Below are 17057 nucleotides of genomic sequence, written 5' to 3'. Positions count from 1 at the left end.
ATAAATAAGTCAATATAAAATGGTCATCAAATTAAGCTCCTAGCATTCACATGGTCTCGTTGGTTTGTGAACCCTGTGAATCTGGATTTCTGCATTGATTACTTCTAAAATGTGGACTGATGTTATTTTGTGTAAATTTTAAACTGTAAATTATAGACAAACACTTTGGCCCTCCGAGGATGCCAATGTCATGCAGAGTTTAGCTTTAACTTGCCCTAACACACTTAATCCAGAAGACCTTGATTAATTGGGGTTGGAGAAACTCTGCAGGATTGGACACCCCTGAAGTATGTGAGCTCTTGGATTTAGTGATTGTAAATCACTTTTAAACAGCAAAACTTAGATCAAATTATATATTTTTTTAGCGGTTTCAACTAGTTTTGGACTGCCCCTCCCCACAAGTGTTTTAGTTTTCAATATTTCGGGGTTGTCTAAATGGCACAACTCCAGATTATGCCACAGCATCTCAACTGGCTTAAGGTCAGGACTTTTCTCTTCTTTTTCAGGTTAAGAACACATCTTTTTCAGACTTTCTTTTGATTTACTAGTGTGCATTGGGTCATTGTCCCATCAAGGTCTAGAGATCCTGTGAAAGCATTTGTGATCACTGTATGATTCCCTCTAACCGATCTTTAAGATAAAGGGCAGGGTAACCCACATGTCCAATCTCATCTCCTTAATTGAATCCACTTAGCTTTTGGTGAAGTTGTAACACTTTCCAGTCTGTCAACGTCTTCAATAGAATAGAGTACAACTGTTTGTGCGTAAGTTAAGTGAGATTGTGTTTGTCTTAAACTTAATTGGATCAGACAACATTTGAGTGATCAATGCAGAAGTCAGATTTTCAAAGGGTTCACTAACTTTCTTTCCATTATAGTGCAGCACTGAAGTCTTACCTCTGGTGGTTTATAAGCTTTTGAACTGGGTAAAAAGACTGTGAAAGGGCCACGATTTCCGAGGTCAGGATTAATCCTCTGTAAAAAAAAAAATCTTAGTCAGATCACAATCTCAGGGTAAAAAACAAGATTGCGTAAATGACTAAAGTTCAGCTTACCACCAGTCCCGCGTAAACATTTTCAGCATTTCTTTTTAGGATCTCCTAAAAAGGAAAAATGAGTTGAACTGACTGTTAAGGTATTGTTTCACTTGTGTGCCTGTTTGTTTTCTGTACTTCTAACCTTCTGCAGGGTGCCTTTGCAACTCTCTCCATCGCCAATAAAGCCAAGCCTACAAGTGCAGTTCCTCTCCAGGGGCCCTGTCATGGTACAGTAGGCATAACTGTCGCAGCCTCCATTTTTCTGACAAAACAAGTAATTGTGTGCCATGTTATTCATGCTATTCTGTAAGCTGCCACAATGTCAAGTTAATGTAATACAGTGGTTGTCAACTGGCGGGTTCTGACTCCGAAATGAATGTAGAAGTGGGCCTGTTCTAGTCAAACCATTGACATTCCTAAACCTTTAGTAACCAATGATAGTTTAAATCTTTTGACTTAAAGGACGACTGTGGTTTAAGGTTGTGCAGTGAAACCAGTTGAAAACTAATGTAGTCACTTTAATACAGCTGTCAAAAAAATCATCATGTACCTCTCTACAGACGTTGATGGCTTCACATTGCTTTCCATTCCCAGAAAAGCCTAGTTTGCAGTAGCATGCTGACTGGGAGAAAGAAGGAAAAACTGAAGAACTGAACTTTGCATCAATTCAAAGTTATTCTAAGGGTGAGTCTTTCAAAATCATGTCCAGGTCTTTATACAATCCAAAATCAAATGTAATATTTTGTTTGTTAATGTCTTAATTATCATACGTTTCATCTTCTGTCACTTTCATACTAATGCAGACTTTGTCCAGTTCTCTTCACTAATGCAATTAAAGTAATGAAAATGTATTGTTTATACATCATGGTAGTATTAGTATGGCCATTACTTCAAGCTGAATTAAATTACATCATTGTATCTTCACCCAAACATGAACTTTTTGAAGTTGAACTTTTCCACAAACATATTTTCATTTTTGGGTGAACTATCTCTAAGTTTATACAGTATGGTAGTATTTGTTGTGCTGCCTTTATGCTGATTTAAAATCTTTGTATTGTAGTTTTGTTTTCATTGAACAACTTGAATTAAACACACTCAAACCAGACAAGCAAAACATTTGATTTAAACTATAGGCATGTATGTTAGTGCTAAACTCTTCAGCACTGTGGCCTTCAAAGGGCAGTTTTTTTTGTATTTGAGTGAAATGTGTTGTGGACATGGTTTTGTGAGATTCACTTATACAATTGTATTTGATTGTTTGCTGGCTTTGTGGATGGTCTGTATGTTAGCCTCCTACCTTATTAGGGCCTGTATGAATGCAGTCACTATCTGCATGGCATTCCCCGTTATTATCATCCAGGCATGGATTGATGGCTTCAGACACACACAATAACACATTACAAATACAATTGTTTACTTTTCTTCTAAAATGCACAACAGTACTTTCACAATATATTTGTGTTTAAATATAAATTGTGTTTCCTGGACATTTAAAACTAGGACAGTGGTGTTGTGAGTGCATTAGCCTACAAATTGAGTATTAGACGCACACTTACAAACGCATACTTTTCCATCGCCTGCATAACCGGGAAGGCACATACATATTCTCCGTCCTGGGACAGTACGCTTGCACACGGCATGGTCTGAACAACCACCATTTTTCTCTGCACATGCATCTACCGCTTGAGTTGGAGATAACACCATATTGTAAAATCACCATTCTAAATCATTGGCTACAACAGTTATTTAAGTGTTTGAAGGTTTCTTGAGATGCTTACCTGTACAATATGTGCCATTGCCCTGAAATCCTGCAGCACAACTACAGTAATATGTGCTGTCCACTACTTTCAGCAAGCAGCTACAACGCACAAACAAGTCAACTCAAGCTCAATGACTGTAAATACAATATTTAAAAACCATAGAACGTATAGGTCACAAAAACATGGTGGAACATTTCACAAAACATTAAAAAGCAAGTGCTCAACCAACTGTAGATGAGAAAATTAGCAACAGGTGTACGCCTCTTCTGAAGCAGGTCTAGAAAACCTTTTTTTTTCTAGCTACATTGTTCCCAAGAAACCAATTATAATTTATTTACCAATTTGACTAATTTCAAACCACTCCCTCAGTTAGAGGATGTACCTGTTGCTAATTGTATAGATTCCTCTTAAAAGACACTGTTTGCCTAAGAAGCTCTTGATGTTAAGGCCTTGAAGGTGGCTGAAACAATTTTAAAGCTCAAGTTTATGAGCTTTAATTTTGATATGACATGTTATTCATAGATTTCATGAGATTCACCCAAGAATGCTTTGGGACTGTGCCATTTCTGTGATACAGATGGTAGTACTGTAGAACTTTGATTTAAACTATGGTCTATAAAAGGTAACATGCTACCTGTTTGGTAGTGGGTATTTTGAAAGCAAACTTACTTTGCACTGCTGTGGCACTTTCCTCCGCACATATCTGATGTAATAGCTGAAAATAGTTAACATATCTTCATTTTTATTCACAGATTACAATATATTTATATATACTCTAATGTTGAAAGGCATCCAAATACTTTGAGCCAGTGAATGTATGGGTGCGAAAGGTAAGAATCATACCAATGGCACAGTTTATTCCTCTCCAGCCCAGATCACAGGCACAGCTGCCGTCTCCATCCACATTGTCTTTGCAGCGTCCGTTGACACACTTACACTCTAAACAGAAAGTAAGTGCATACTGCATGAGATCACTGTTCACAGAGTATGCAGTATGTTCAAGTATGTGCTTTTAAATCTCTGATACCTTGATCACAGTGAATTCCATATTTGCCATCCTGGCAAGATTCGCATGCAGTGCCGTTAAAACCCTGGTTGCACTGACAGACCCCTGTGCCGTTGATCCCGTCTACACACACACCATTGCCAAAGCAGGGCTGACCTTCTGACCCCGGACACTTCTCGCAGTTGATACCATAATACCCTTCACAACACTTTCTTTCCTGCAAACAGAGAGAAAAAGTAATTTCATACTGAAACTAACATTTCTTCCATTCTGAAATCCAGAAAGCTCCTGCCGTTTATGAATAATGCAAGAATAAATGTGAAAAGAGAATGTATAATGTACATACAATGTTGACTTTCTCACAAAAATGTTTACATCCAATGGCCAGCATTGTCTCTTCATGATATACTCGACTGTACATGCATCTTGTCTTTGGCCTCATCTGAGAATAAACAATTAATAGGAAACATTATTTTTACCCAACCCAGTAAGTGCAGCACAAAGGGGAATGTGGACAGATTTCTACCGCTTTGCTAAATCTATAAAACAAAAGTTACTTGAAAATAATTTTCATTTTTAAAATATCAATAAAGATTACAATTGATCAAATAAAATTAAATAATCTGATAAAATTATATTCACTTATGTGGAAAAATCTAAATGTGTAATTTATCAATTTGCTTGAATGTCTCAGCCAATCAAACTGATATCAGACATTATAAATGCATTTTTAAAAATTACAGATTTGATATTTGTTTGAGTACAAAAGTGAACCGTGAAAATGACCATATCTTAAAATGAAATCTTGACATAAGCATTTTTGGGACCACTTTATGTGTGCACACACCAGTCTTTTTGATCCTGAAGGGCAAGGGTTCTTAGTTGGTCGGATACATTCCATGCACTGTCCCTACAGACACAATGTACATATTTAAAATGGATATTCAAAGGATAAAGAAGAAAATGACCAGGCTAAATAGATATACTGCACCCGGAACACTTTGGAGGTAGCTCTGTCACAGCGGTTGTTGGGTATGTTCAGGACAGCAGACACTGTGTGGATTACCCCTTTACTGGTCTCTATATTGGTCACGTTCACCTCAGCCTCATTTACAAGCAACTAAGACAGAGAAATCCATTATATATCCATGACTAAACATTTAATTTACTGTAACAGGTTGACTTAAAAATGTACCCATTACTTACTTTCTTTTCTTGTCGGAAAATTCCCAGTTGGTACGAGAAGCCAAGCATAGTATCTTTATATAGTCCATCCACCAAATCTCCATCTTTTAAAGTCTCATTCAGTATAATGTGATACTGGGTCACGTTTAACCCCTGGGAACAAACACACACACACACACACACACAACCACACAAAATCCATTACACAAGAATGAGATACTATATACTTAATATCACTTGTAACCACTAAGGCTTTGTGTATTTGTGTGTTTGTATGATACCAGTGACTCCTTGCCCGTTCTTCTGAGGTATTCTTGGATTGCGCTGTCTGTCGGAGCAAACACAGTATAGCCCGTAGACTCCTCCATTTCGTTAGTCAGGTTATATTTCTGGCAAAATAAGTACAATTCAAAAACACAATTCACAGCAGTCCAAGCCATATGCAGAGTACGATTATTGTCATTTGAGGTGCGGCAGGCCTACAGGACTAGACACTCACCAAAAGAGAGCTGCGGTAGAGAGAGAGATCAGACCTCTGACTCAACACCTCCAGTAAACCTTCACTCATCTGTCGCTCAGGAATCAACACCTGGAGAGGACAACAGTGGCATATTTCTTCAATCTGTGCATATGTATTTGTTCTGCATTTGTGTGTGCATATTCACACAAAATCATTACATCAATAAGTTTGCCCTTTATTTTAAATTTAGGATAAAAATGTGAAACCACACACTTTTTGCACAACAACATAATTAGGCAACCTGTATACAATTTGTAGAAAATGACAACCAAAGTTGTACGTGGTTTTTTTTTTTAGAACAATATTGAAAGACTTCAATACTGAATGCTTACTTTGTCAATAAGATGTATAACTCCATTCTTTGCTGCCATATCTCCAAAAGTTATATTTCCTCCTGCAACATTGGTTGTCTGGATAAAAAGAGAGAAACACAGAATGATAAACACAATATCATAGCAAAGTTCAAAGACACACAAAATTGCACTGGGACTAATGGTAAAGATAAGATGTTTCCCTCTCACATCATTGGTTGTGTAAACAGGAAGTGTCCTTTTCAAAAGGGAAACCAGTTGTGGGGATGGGGAGGTACAAAGATCGTTTAGAGCAAATATCCCAGAAACTATGTGATTTCTGTGAGAAAAAAACAGCAAGATGTATTAAAGTAAAGGAGTGAAACAAGAATTAATTGTTACCAAAAATATTGCAATATGACAAATTAGCTGATGTGGTTGCATGACCACACTTACTTTACAAGACTAGGAAGATTACTGCGGGTCATCCAGAAGTCTTTATCTTCTTTATTTATTTTCTCTGTGGCTTGAGCCGATGGCACGAAGAGCGTGAAATTTGTTTCCTCTGACAGTAGCTGAGAAAGATCCGCTCGCTATGGAATATTCCAGAACTTATTAGGAACTCAAACAACATTTATACATTTTTGCTCTATTTTTGCTCCAAAACGAAGCCACAACAGAACCGTTGCACATTTAGTAGTGACATTACTGAATGAATCAGTGTTTTTTTTTATTTATCTAAATGAATCGAAGGACTGAATGATTCAATGACTCACTCATTTAGGTTCTGAATGAATCAGTGGTTGGCTGCCTTCAAAATCGATTACTTCCCATAGTAGGCGAAAAACAGTATTTGGCATAAAAGAGTAGACAAAAAATACCCAGATGACGTACTACTTTCTAAAGTGGGCATATGGTGGACACTTTACTATCCCATAAGGCCATGGGAGAGGATTAATGAATGGCAGTGAAGGGACAACTAACAATGAGAGCATGGCGAATGTATTACATCTGGATTACATTCACACTATAAATAACATACTTTTTTAGCACTAGTAAAGTAAGTATTTTTTTAATAACTACCTACTCAAGAGAGTATGCGATTTCAGAAGCAGGCAGTGTTTTTTGAGCAAATCCCTTGAGTGAATGATTTATTGACTCACTAATAAAGAGTCAATTGTCGCCACCTGCTGGTGTACGATGTAACCTGCAGAAAAACTCCCCATCACTAAATGTAAACAGCCTGTCAGGAATGTGCAAACACAGACAAGTGGAGTGATACAAACAGTGAAAAGTAAAAAAAAATATCCGAGGACTGAATATCAGCAGTCTCTGCTTGACCAATTAAAGTCAAACTAGCTGGTGCATAAATACTTTTAGAACACTAAAATGTAAAACTTACAGAAATCCAGAGGTTGAATGCTTGAAGATTTGGGTTTGTTGCCACCTCCTACAAAAACCAAATTAAACAACTTTAAATAGGTTATACAAATACAGTTTGAAGTATTAGCAGTTAAAAAAATTGCATTTAATTTTTTATTTAGTTGTTCCTCTGCATAACCACATCAAACTATAACACTTTATACATTTAACATATAGTCAGTCATATATGATACCTGTGCTAGGGTACCATAACAAATTTTTCCATCACCATCGTAGCCGTCCTCACACACACACTGCCATCCACCTGGGGTCAGGAACTTGCATGCACCCTATGGGAAAACGTCAAAATGAAAGGAAGCAGCTGATGTGCATACATGTATACATTGTATGTAAAATTTGTGCAGGTGTGTGATGACTTGTTCGAACACTGACCAGGAAATGGCATCCACCCTTCTGATCCACACACTGATTGACAGGTTCACATTGATTCCCGTTTCCGTGGTAACCACTTTTGCAAGCACAATCACTCTAGGGAGAATATTAATTATCAAAAAATACTGTAAATATTTTGATGCAGCCTGAATCATGATCACACTGTGTTCATTCGTTGGCCAGAGGAGAACTGGACCCCTGACTGAGCCTGGTTTCTCCCATGGTTTTTTTCTCCTTTCTGTCACCAGTGGCGTTTGATTTCCTTGCCATTGTCGCATCTGGCTTGTTTAGTTGGGGACACTTAATATTCAACAATATTATTGATCTGACTGAACTGATGCTGTTGTATGAGAACTGGATGATGACATATTTTTTTGCAGAACTGCTTTAAAGATAAAATGAACTAATTTAATTATTGATGATCTTTACAACAGAATTTGAATCAACACAGCTGAACAACAGCCGAAATGCATAAATGCATTCCTGTTATCACTGTAAAGCTACTTTGAGACAATCTGTATTGTATTAAGTGCTATATAAACAAAGGTGACTTGACTAAATCTAGGAAGACGGGGTTTGGGAATCACAACGACCCCCTCACCTGTCCTGGGCCCACATAGATACAGGTGGCATTGGGGTGACACCCTCCTCTGGATGAATCCAGACAGTTATTAATGGCCTGGCACTCATCTCCATCCTCCCTCCAACCACTCAGACACTGGCATGTGTGTGTGCCTGGACCGGTCTTTATGCATTTGGCCTGAGAGTAAGCGAGAATAAACATGTTATCATGGCATGCTTACATAAAACACAAGCACACAGATGCATTTGACTTACATTGACGCTGCAGCTTCCGCGATGTGGTAAAGCGCAAGGATCACTTTCAATGCACATGTATCCATCCCCTTGGTAACCAGGCTTACATACACACCTAAAATAAAACAATGTAACAAGTACAAGCCATATACCATATGCGTTCCCCTTTCTTAAATTCTTTAGTTTTTTTTTTGCAAATTTTTAACAAAAATTAAATATGATGGTCCCCCTGTAAAGGATTTCCTTCCCACAATTAAAAAAATGTAAGACTATACATGTAAGACTTATTTCTAATGTGTGATGATAAAAAATAAATAATAAAGTCTGGAAATAATATTAAATCATAATATTTGTAATAATTCAAATTCATTGTATAGCACTTTTCACAATAAATATTGGTCTAAAGTAACTTTTTCTTCTTCTTTTTTTTTTTAAAGACTCATAATGTGTCAGAAAAACAGTGTAATATTAAAAATTAAATAATTAAATATCTACATAAAAATTTAATTTTATTATGATTAATTATTATTATTATCATTCACATTTATTTGTATAGAACTTTTCACAATAAATGTTGGTCTTTTTCTTTTTTACATTTTTTTTTTTTTTTTATTTGAAAAACAATGTTTTAGAAAAACAGTGTAATATTAATAATGGAAAAATTAAATCTGGACATAATAATAATAATAATTATTATTATTATTAATTTATTTATTTGTATAGCACTTTTCAACAATAAATATCAGTCTAAACTGCATTTTCTTTACATTTTTTTATATTTTCTTCTTTGAAATTTTGGCCGCCTTTCATCACAGGGGTCTCCAAACCCCCGTTTGAAATCCCTATGCCTAAAGTATAAAATGTAATAAATAAATGAAGCACAGGTGATTTCTGTCGCGGTCTCCCTCTAAAACATGGAAGGACATAGAACACTCACATAAGCGCTTCCCTATTGGACACACAGTTGGCGTGGGCATGGCAGGGCTGGTTGGGCCCGCACGACTGGGTCTGCAGCTCACAGAACTCTCCGGCATAACCGTCTTTACAGGAGTCCTGCTTACATTTACCGCTGGCTTCTGGACGGTTATCACACACTCCGTGGATGCATCCACAAGCTGGTATATGAGAGGGACGCAAAGTAAATATTGTTATTAAACATTTGAATTATTCCCAAACATAGTGCTGTAAAATAAATTCATACTTTTGTCACAAAACGGGCCATATTTGTTGGAGTCGGCACAGTATTGGCAGTGTGATCCTTTGAAATTGGGCTCACACTGGCACGTGCCATTTCCATCGATGCCTTCTGAGCACTACAACAAGAGAAAAAACTAAAACACCTAAAAAGTAGCATACTGTAACAGTATGAGCATTATGTGCATGCGGTTTACCTTCCCATGAGAGGAACAGGGGGTGGTGAAACCACCGGGACATGGGGAACAGTCTGGTCCATAAAAACCTTTACAGCAGCGAGGGGTCTGGTTAAGACAAGTCATTTGACCGGATCAGATTGACCAGCAAAACTAGATGCAGTTGCAAATTATGTCATTTCCTGGTTTGAATGTATTAAATATAGAGAAACAAATACTCACAGTCTTTGTTTCATTGCAGAAGAGGGCACAGCCATGGGTGGGTATGGTCATGCCAAAAGCACTCTTTTTGAACACACAGCCTCTGGAGAATATTTCCTGAGTATGAGAAGTTTAAAAAAGGAGCGACAAAAACAATTTAACGCCAGCCTGATACAAAGTTCTACTGAGACTTAAAGGTAAGGTTACATTTTTTAACTTAAGCTTTACTGTGTTAAATTATAGCATGCACTAATAGTATTATATGCAACAGGTTACCAGTGATTCACCAGTTGGACAGGTAGTTTTGGAGACAAGTGTGCAGCTAACGCATGAACCCTGTGACAAAGAGAAGAGAAGACACACACTCTCGTGTCAGTATGGTAACTAGAGCTGCGTCCAAAATTCAATACTCTCGAGTAGGTACTTATTTTGAATTAGTAATTACTTTGCGACCGTTAAAAAGGGTATGTACTATATAGTACGAATGTGTGTAGTATGAATGTAATTCAGACATACTACATTCACCATGTTGTCATTGTCATGTGACCTACCAGTGTCCATTACGTCACTCCACTGCCATTCACAAACTCTCCCGTGGTCTCAAAGGATAGTAAAGTGTCCATTGTATGCACACTTCAGAATCTCACATGAAGAGGGCATCTAGGTACTTTTTGCCTACTCTTTTTATGAGTACTGTGAATTCAGACTTCCTACTCTAGTCACATAATGTTTTTTGCCTTTTGTATAATGAGGAAGTATGTGATTTTGGATGCAGCCAATCACTTCTTGCAAACGAAAGGCCTATCTATTGTATATATAAAAGTGCAAACAACAACTTTAAATATGTAGTGTGTAATTTCTGTTGTTTCCTAACAGGTGTATTGAACACTATCCCCCACTGCCATTGTTCAATTAGCACCACAGCGTTTACAGCAAATCATCCTTTGAATGGCTTATTTGTAGTTGTCTTTATACAGTACATAAAACTGGGACAGTAGGTGGATTTCTGACATAGAAATACCTTTAAGACAGAAAGGTGTATTGTTACAGCTATGGTTGGTCAACACAAGTGGAGATACGGCTTACCTTGTAAATATTGGTTTCTTTGGTGTCACACCTGTGAGGTAGGATGGGCTCAATGGACGGAGGGATCAGAAGCCCCTCCAGTGAATGGAGACGGCCATTCTTTGCTTCAACATCCAGTTCCAGCACAGCTTCCCCATTGACCAGGATCTGCCCCTATGTGTGACAGAATCAGTGGTTTTATAATCCAAGCATTTTGACCCCTAAATCACAATTAAAATGTCTCAATTTCATTGCATTGTTTTCAGTAACATTATTTTTAGTGGTAATTTACTCTCAAATTCACACAGGTGTCCTATTAGAGTAACTACAGGTGTAGTTCATCACATTAACTATGAACATTAACGTTTGACCACTAGAATGTGCACAAATAGGCAAAATGTTTGTGTTACCTTTAGTAATAGTTCAGTACAATTTTATTTTGCAACACATTTATTTTGCTTAAACAGTGTGTTTGTGCTGTCTGTCTTCCAAATTAATCCCACTTTGATTCACATTTTATTATCTAATGCAATGGAATTCATGCAGCGTTTCTTAAATGCACAAATACTTTTGATGGCCCCTGAAATAAACTTGCTGAAATATGATATTACTTAATTAAAGACACATGTGGATTTAGGAGTATGTCTGAGCAATGCACAAATATTTTCTTTTTAATAAATGATCACTACTCACAGCAGTCGTCACATTAAATGTCAGGACCTGGTCGGCCATGGTCACAGCACGAGGGTTCGACACAATGAAGCTGGCACTCAGCTGCACACGATACAACAGACAGTACCCAATCAATGATGATCTAGAAATGGATTTGAACACATATATTCGCAGACATCCACACACAAACCTGAGAAGTGGACACTATGTGATTGCGCATCAGTTCAAGTAATTTCGTCTTGCCCTAAATTGGGAGAAATGAAAAGAAAATGTAAAGTGATGGTTTTGTGACTGGACAGAACACAGTTAAATTATATATTTGCACTGTACCTCCGCAGAAGTAAGAAAGTCTAAATAGCCAGGCTTTAGGAACATAAAGGCTATATTTGTTGGGGCAAATAGTGTATAAGGTCCTTCTTCTTCTAAAACCTTTGCCACACTGGTTTTCTGAGAAACAGAAATATCAAAGGGGTCAGAAATAAATAAAAAATGAAATAAAACAACAAAGAATCAAAAATGTTTTCAGCTTTGCTATCAAAGGAATGAATTACATTTTAAAATATATTCAAATTGAAAACACTTACTTTAAATTGTAATAATATTTCACAACATTACTGTTTTTACTGTATTTTTAATCAAATAAATGCAACCTTTGAGATAATAAAGGCAATAAAAAATATCAAATGTCTTAAAGTGCATGAATTTAGGGTTTAATCAACTTTAAAACTCTGTTACCTCAAGCAGAGACTTAAACTGAGAGAACTTTCCATTTTTTGAGAGAATCTGCAACAGGTTTTCCTGAAAATAAGAGATATTTTGAAACAAATTGGCACTCCTAACAAACCAAAACACACAACATAAAATATAAACAACTCCCATTTGCATGTTATATCAGTGTATGACATTTATATAGCACAAATTTCCAAGAAATCCTTCAGCTTCACAAACCTCTTTCTCGCTTATCACAGTAGAAGGAACTGCATCCATCAGCTTATCAACCAAATGAATTATTCCATTTGAGGCAAAGATGTCTGGCTCCACAAGCGTTCCTTTCTTACGGCTACCATGGAGACGGATCTTTACCTGCTCTGCCTTTATAATAAAAGTTTGCCAGTTTGAGACACAATCTAATGATTCTCTGTCATCATTACTTACACACACACACACACACACACACACACACATATCGGAGCAGGAAAGAGTTTAGGAAAGAAACAGGATATGATGATTCCGCTCTTGTATCCTGCATTTGCACATCCTTGAAAACAACTGGGACAGGCACACACAACCTGGGTTCAATCACCTACATCTGTCATTGATTCGGCAGCCATGCCGGTCAGAGTATAGAAGAGGATTCCCTTCTTCAGAGAGTCAGAGTTCACCTCTCCCGCAACCATGTGCAGCTTAGCAATATAGCGAGCTCTCATCTCGTTAGCCAGCAGGGTTCTCACCTGGAACAAAAACATGCTTTTAGCATTTGTTTGAATGTATTAGATGGATGTATCATATATGGGTGTGTTTGTGCTGTCTAACTCACAGATGTGCCTTTAAAAGCCTTGTTCACTGGCACGAACACAGTAAACGGTCCAAGGGAGGTCAGGGGCCACAACATGACTTTATCTGAAACAGCAGAAATAAAATTAGCACTATACTGTATGTCTACCTAATTCTCAGGAAATGTTGATACTCTAGGTGTGTTCGACTTCGACTACATTCAGCAGTTGAAAACGGAGACATCAAGTCAAATACTTTCTGCTCATGCAGTGTTTGCATACTTTATCCCAAATGAAGTGGATTAGATCCTTAAACAGTGTGTTTGTGCTGTCAGTCTTCCAAATTAATCCCACTTTGATAAACATTTTATTATCTAATGTAGGGTGACCAAACGTCCTGTTTTCCCAGGACATGCACTGTTTTCACGTCCTGTCCTGGCCGTCCTGGCTGTTTTTTATAAAGTGATGAAAATGTCCTGGTTTTCATTATTTTTCATTGGGCCATTAAGTGTGTACTTTAAATACACGCTTGCCTTTGCATACAAAACATATGAAACCGGCTTCGGCTTTGCCCCGTCTTGTTATAATCAGCGCGTTCCTCAATCCGCAGCGGCAAGCAGAGAGCACGTCAGAATACAGAAGCCTGTGTGTGTGTGTGTTCATCTCAGCCTCATTGGTCTGTCACTGCTCGTCAATGTCAGAATATTTGAAATGACCAATCAAATCAAAGTAGGCGGACTTTACGTTCACAGTCACAGAATTTTAGTAGCGTGACTCAACGTTTTAGTTTACGGTCAAGTGCGAGATAAGATGTAAGTAGCTAACAGCGTAAAAAAAAAAAACTCAAATGTAAATTCACAGATGATTTACAGAGAAAATTCCCGTGTTTTCGTTTCGGTCGGGATCCGTGTAAAGCAGAAACTGGCACATACCTGTCAGTGTCAAATAAAGGTGCTAGCGACCTAGAAGCCCACATAAAGAAAGAGAACATCAGGATGATTGAAATTGTTGTTTTTACTGAAATAGTGTGGTAGATTTTTTATTTAGTAGTAGATTTGTAGCTGTAGATGGCCATGAAAAGAAATAGTGTCATGTAAAACTTTTTTTTTTTATAGTATTCTATTGTTGCGGGCCAAACATTGAATGGAAAGGATGTATTACTTTATGTATTAAAGTACAATAACATAGTTGCAAGGTTGTGAATGTATTTGTCAAGTATTTTCTGATGCATTCACCCCCAACCACGCCCCCACCCCTTAACCACGCCTCCCCAAACCACGCCCCTGCCCATCAACCACGCCCCCATCCTGTTTTCTGAAAACTAAAATATGGTCACCCTAATCTAATGCAATGGCATTTATGCAGTGTTTCTTAAATAAGATAAATAAAAGATAAATATAAAAAGAATAAAGTTCAACATAAGCCTATATTATTTAAATACCAATAAAATGGGGTATATATTTTTTGTCAGTTTTGTTTTGAGAACAATGACACAATATAACATTCGGATTACAAAGAGTTTTTTCTGTTATAAAAGCACGGATTTGTGCGCATTAGCAGAACTAACAGTGTCAGAATAAACATGAAACACGTCAGTGTTCTCATTGGTGAATCCAGCCAAATCGTGAAACAGCTGTGTTGTCATCGGAGCTCGTGCAGCTACTCTGAAGAAGCGGTGCTGACTGAGCCAGCTAACTACCAGATTTGCTCTTGCGATACTTTGATTTCATATGTCCCAGTAACATGGCATCAGTGACATCTCAAGTCGGACAAAGTTTATAAGCGGCATGCACCGCTTCAAGTCAGAAGCTGGTTGTTCTGTGCAATGCGCTGCATGAAGTCGAACACACCTAATATCTTAAAAAAAAGATATTCACACTCACTGAACAGTGTGATGGCACTGGAGAGCTGACCCGTCCACTCCCCTCCTGGCTTTGAATTCAAGTCTTGCAACTGCTGAAGTATGTTCCCAAAGCATATATTTCCATTTCCAAGATAACCTTCAAGGCACTTACATCTAAAATGTTTGGAATTAAAGCCGTGGTTTTGAATATGTGAGAAAGAGTGTGAACAAAATCCATAAAAAAATAAAACAATTGGAAATTTTCACCTACTCGACTCTTCCTGGTTCCACTGTGGCACAGGCGGCATATTTATGGCAAGAGTCTGGTTTGCATATATCTTTTATGCTGCAGCCCACCCCTTCAACAAACTTCACAAACCCCTCCAAACACTCACAGTGAGCCTGTGGAAAACAGCAGGATTGTGAAGATGGGCAAACCATAATCAAAGCAATCTGTACATTTAAGTGGCTCAGATAAGTGCAAAGTGTGTTACAATGTTTACACACACACAAACACACCTTTCCAGGGCCGTCATACACACAGCGCGTAGAACGAGATGTGCAGTTGCCCAGGTTAGTCTGGCAGGGGTCGATGGGCACGCAGACATGGCCGTCTCCACTGTAGCCTTCTGTACACGTGCAGATATGCTTGTTAGGCCCAGTATGCGCACACACTGCGTTTGCATGGCACACACCTCTCAAGCAGGGGTTAATTGCTGCATAGACAATGCAACAAAGGAAAACAATAGATTTTGTGAGATCACAAGGCCTCATCTGCTGAAATGAACAGATTAAACCAGTACAGAATACATTTCTATGCTGGACTGAGATTTATAGTGTTTATTGCCGGTTTGGTGCAAAATATATTTGAGTTTAGTGCAAAATAAAGAGTTTTAGAATTTTGGTGCTTTTAGTAGCCTGTTAACCAAATAAACCAAGCACCAAATCATCAAATTATAATGATTTCTTATGGATCATGTGACAATGAAGACTGGAGTAATGATGCTGAAAATTCAGCTTTGCCATCATAAGAATAAATTACATTTTGAAATATATTAAAATAGAAAATAGAAAACAGTTATTTTAAATAGTATTTCACAATGTTACTGTTTAACTTTATTTTTAATCAAATAAATGCAGCCTTGGTAAGCATAAGAGACTTTTGAAAACATAAAAATCGTTCCGACTCAAACTTTTGAATATATATATAAATAATTTCAAATGGTCTTTATAGAAAACTTACCAATAAAATGTCACATCTAACCCAATCCTCGATCAAGCTTAGCTTTACAAACCTTTGTTTGCTTGTGCAGTACTTACATGTACATTGGACTCCATCACCTTGATAACCAGGTTTGCATCTGCACATAAGCTTCCCTATGGACATGTCCTCAACACAACGCGAATCTGGCCCACACCGCAAAGCAGCACATGCTGGGAGCTCTGAAGAGAGAAAAAAAACATTCACTCATGCTGCTTTAATATCCAATGTCACATGTATTGTATACACCCAGAATAATAATCCAAGGCCTTACCTCGGTCGCAGTCTATGCCAGTGTACCCAGACAGACATGTGCACTGTCCTATGCCTTTCATGCCGCTGTCACACACGCCATTCTTGCAGCTACACACTGAATAGCACATGAGGCAGTCAGAGCATGGTATCAACACCAAAATAAACCCCAACAAATCAATTAATCCTGCTACAGAATAAAAGGGGGCGGGGCTTCTTACCATTGTTGCATGTGGGTCCATATAAGTTCTCTTTACACTCTTCGCAAGCTGTTCCTTTAAACCCTGGCTGCAAAAACACCCAAAAAGTCTCAATGGCTGCTCAATAACTATGTGCTTGATTCAGACAGAGCAAGAGAAGGAAATTAAACTTACTGCACATGTGCATGTCCCATTGCCCCCTATACCATCAGAGCAGACTCCATTATTGCTGCATGGGTTCGCCGCTGATCCTGGACACTCTATTGAAAGAA

General features: G+C 37.8%; 1 protein-coding gene across 1 annotated transcript in view; it reads right to left on the bottom strand.

Annotated features, from left to right (window-relative positions):
• The window catches only part of stab2 (stabilin 2), a 32727-nt gene that overhangs the window by 10975 nt on the left and 4695 nt on the right, over positions 1 to 17057 (bottom strand). The window contains exons 4-47 of the mRNA XM_084407161.1: positions 16960 to 17045; positions 16807 to 16873; positions 16608 to 16703; positions 16393 to 16515; positions 15592 to 15788; positions 15344 to 15474; positions 15113 to 15246; positions 13274 to 13356; positions 13044 to 13187; positions 12685 to 12828; positions 12472 to 12534; positions 12067 to 12183; positions 11927 to 11980; positions 11758 to 11838; positions 11086 to 11238; positions 10276 to 10335; positions 10021 to 10116; positions 9820 to 9906; positions 9630 to 9741; positions 9366 to 9543; positions 8450 to 8543; positions 8214 to 8372; positions 7613 to 7708; positions 7414 to 7509; positions 7200 to 7247; positions 6254 to 6390; positions 6029 to 6137; positions 5840 to 5917; positions 5487 to 5576; positions 5269 to 5376; positions 5009 to 5140; positions 4794 to 4922; positions 4650 to 4712; positions 4149 to 4244; positions 3824 to 4019; positions 3640 to 3735; positions 3466 to 3511; positions 2815 to 2894; positions 2593 to 2718; positions 2334 to 2410; positions 1587 to 1658; positions 1179 to 1298; positions 1055 to 1099; positions 897 to 974 (exon numbers count right to left, since the gene is read on the bottom strand). Coding sequence (XP_084263287.1) covers positions 897 to 974; positions 1055 to 1099; positions 1179 to 1298; positions 1587 to 1658; positions 2334 to 2410; positions 2593 to 2718; positions 2815 to 2894; positions 3466 to 3511; positions 3640 to 3735; positions 3824 to 4019; positions 4149 to 4244; positions 4650 to 4712; positions 4794 to 4922; positions 5009 to 5140; positions 5269 to 5376; positions 5487 to 5576; positions 5840 to 5917; positions 6029 to 6137; positions 6254 to 6390; positions 7200 to 7247; positions 7414 to 7509; positions 7613 to 7708; positions 8214 to 8372; positions 8450 to 8543; positions 9366 to 9543; positions 9630 to 9741; positions 9820 to 9906; positions 10021 to 10116; positions 10276 to 10335; positions 11086 to 11238; positions 11758 to 11838; positions 11927 to 11980; positions 12067 to 12183; positions 12472 to 12534; positions 12685 to 12828; positions 13044 to 13187; positions 13274 to 13356; positions 15113 to 15246; positions 15344 to 15474; positions 15592 to 15788; positions 16393 to 16515; positions 16608 to 16703; positions 16807 to 16873; positions 16960 to 17045 — 4577 coding nt within the window. The remainder of the gene's footprint in view (positions 1 to 896; positions 975 to 1054; positions 1100 to 1178; positions 1299 to 1586; positions 1659 to 2333; positions 2411 to 2592; positions 2719 to 2814; positions 2895 to 3465; positions 3512 to 3639; positions 3736 to 3823; positions 4020 to 4148; positions 4245 to 4649; positions 4713 to 4793; positions 4923 to 5008; positions 5141 to 5268; positions 5377 to 5486; positions 5577 to 5839; positions 5918 to 6028; positions 6138 to 6253; positions 6391 to 7199; positions 7248 to 7413; positions 7510 to 7612; positions 7709 to 8213; positions 8373 to 8449; positions 8544 to 9365; positions 9544 to 9629; positions 9742 to 9819; positions 9907 to 10020; positions 10117 to 10275; positions 10336 to 11085; positions 11239 to 11757; positions 11839 to 11926; positions 11981 to 12066; positions 12184 to 12471; positions 12535 to 12684; positions 12829 to 13043; positions 13188 to 13273; positions 13357 to 15112; positions 15247 to 15343; positions 15475 to 15591; positions 15789 to 16392; positions 16516 to 16607; positions 16704 to 16806; positions 16874 to 16959; positions 17046 to 17057) is intronic.

Source organism: Rutilus rutilus, assembly GCF_951802725.1.
Source record: "Rutilus rutilus genome assembly, chromosome: 4".
Classification (NCBI taxonomy): domain Eukaryota; kingdom Metazoa; phylum Chordata; class Actinopteri; order Cypriniformes; family Leuciscidae; genus Rutilus; species Rutilus rutilus.
The sequence above is the reverse complement of the archived record's forward strand: the minus strand, read 5'-3'. Positions and strand labels throughout refer to the sequence as shown.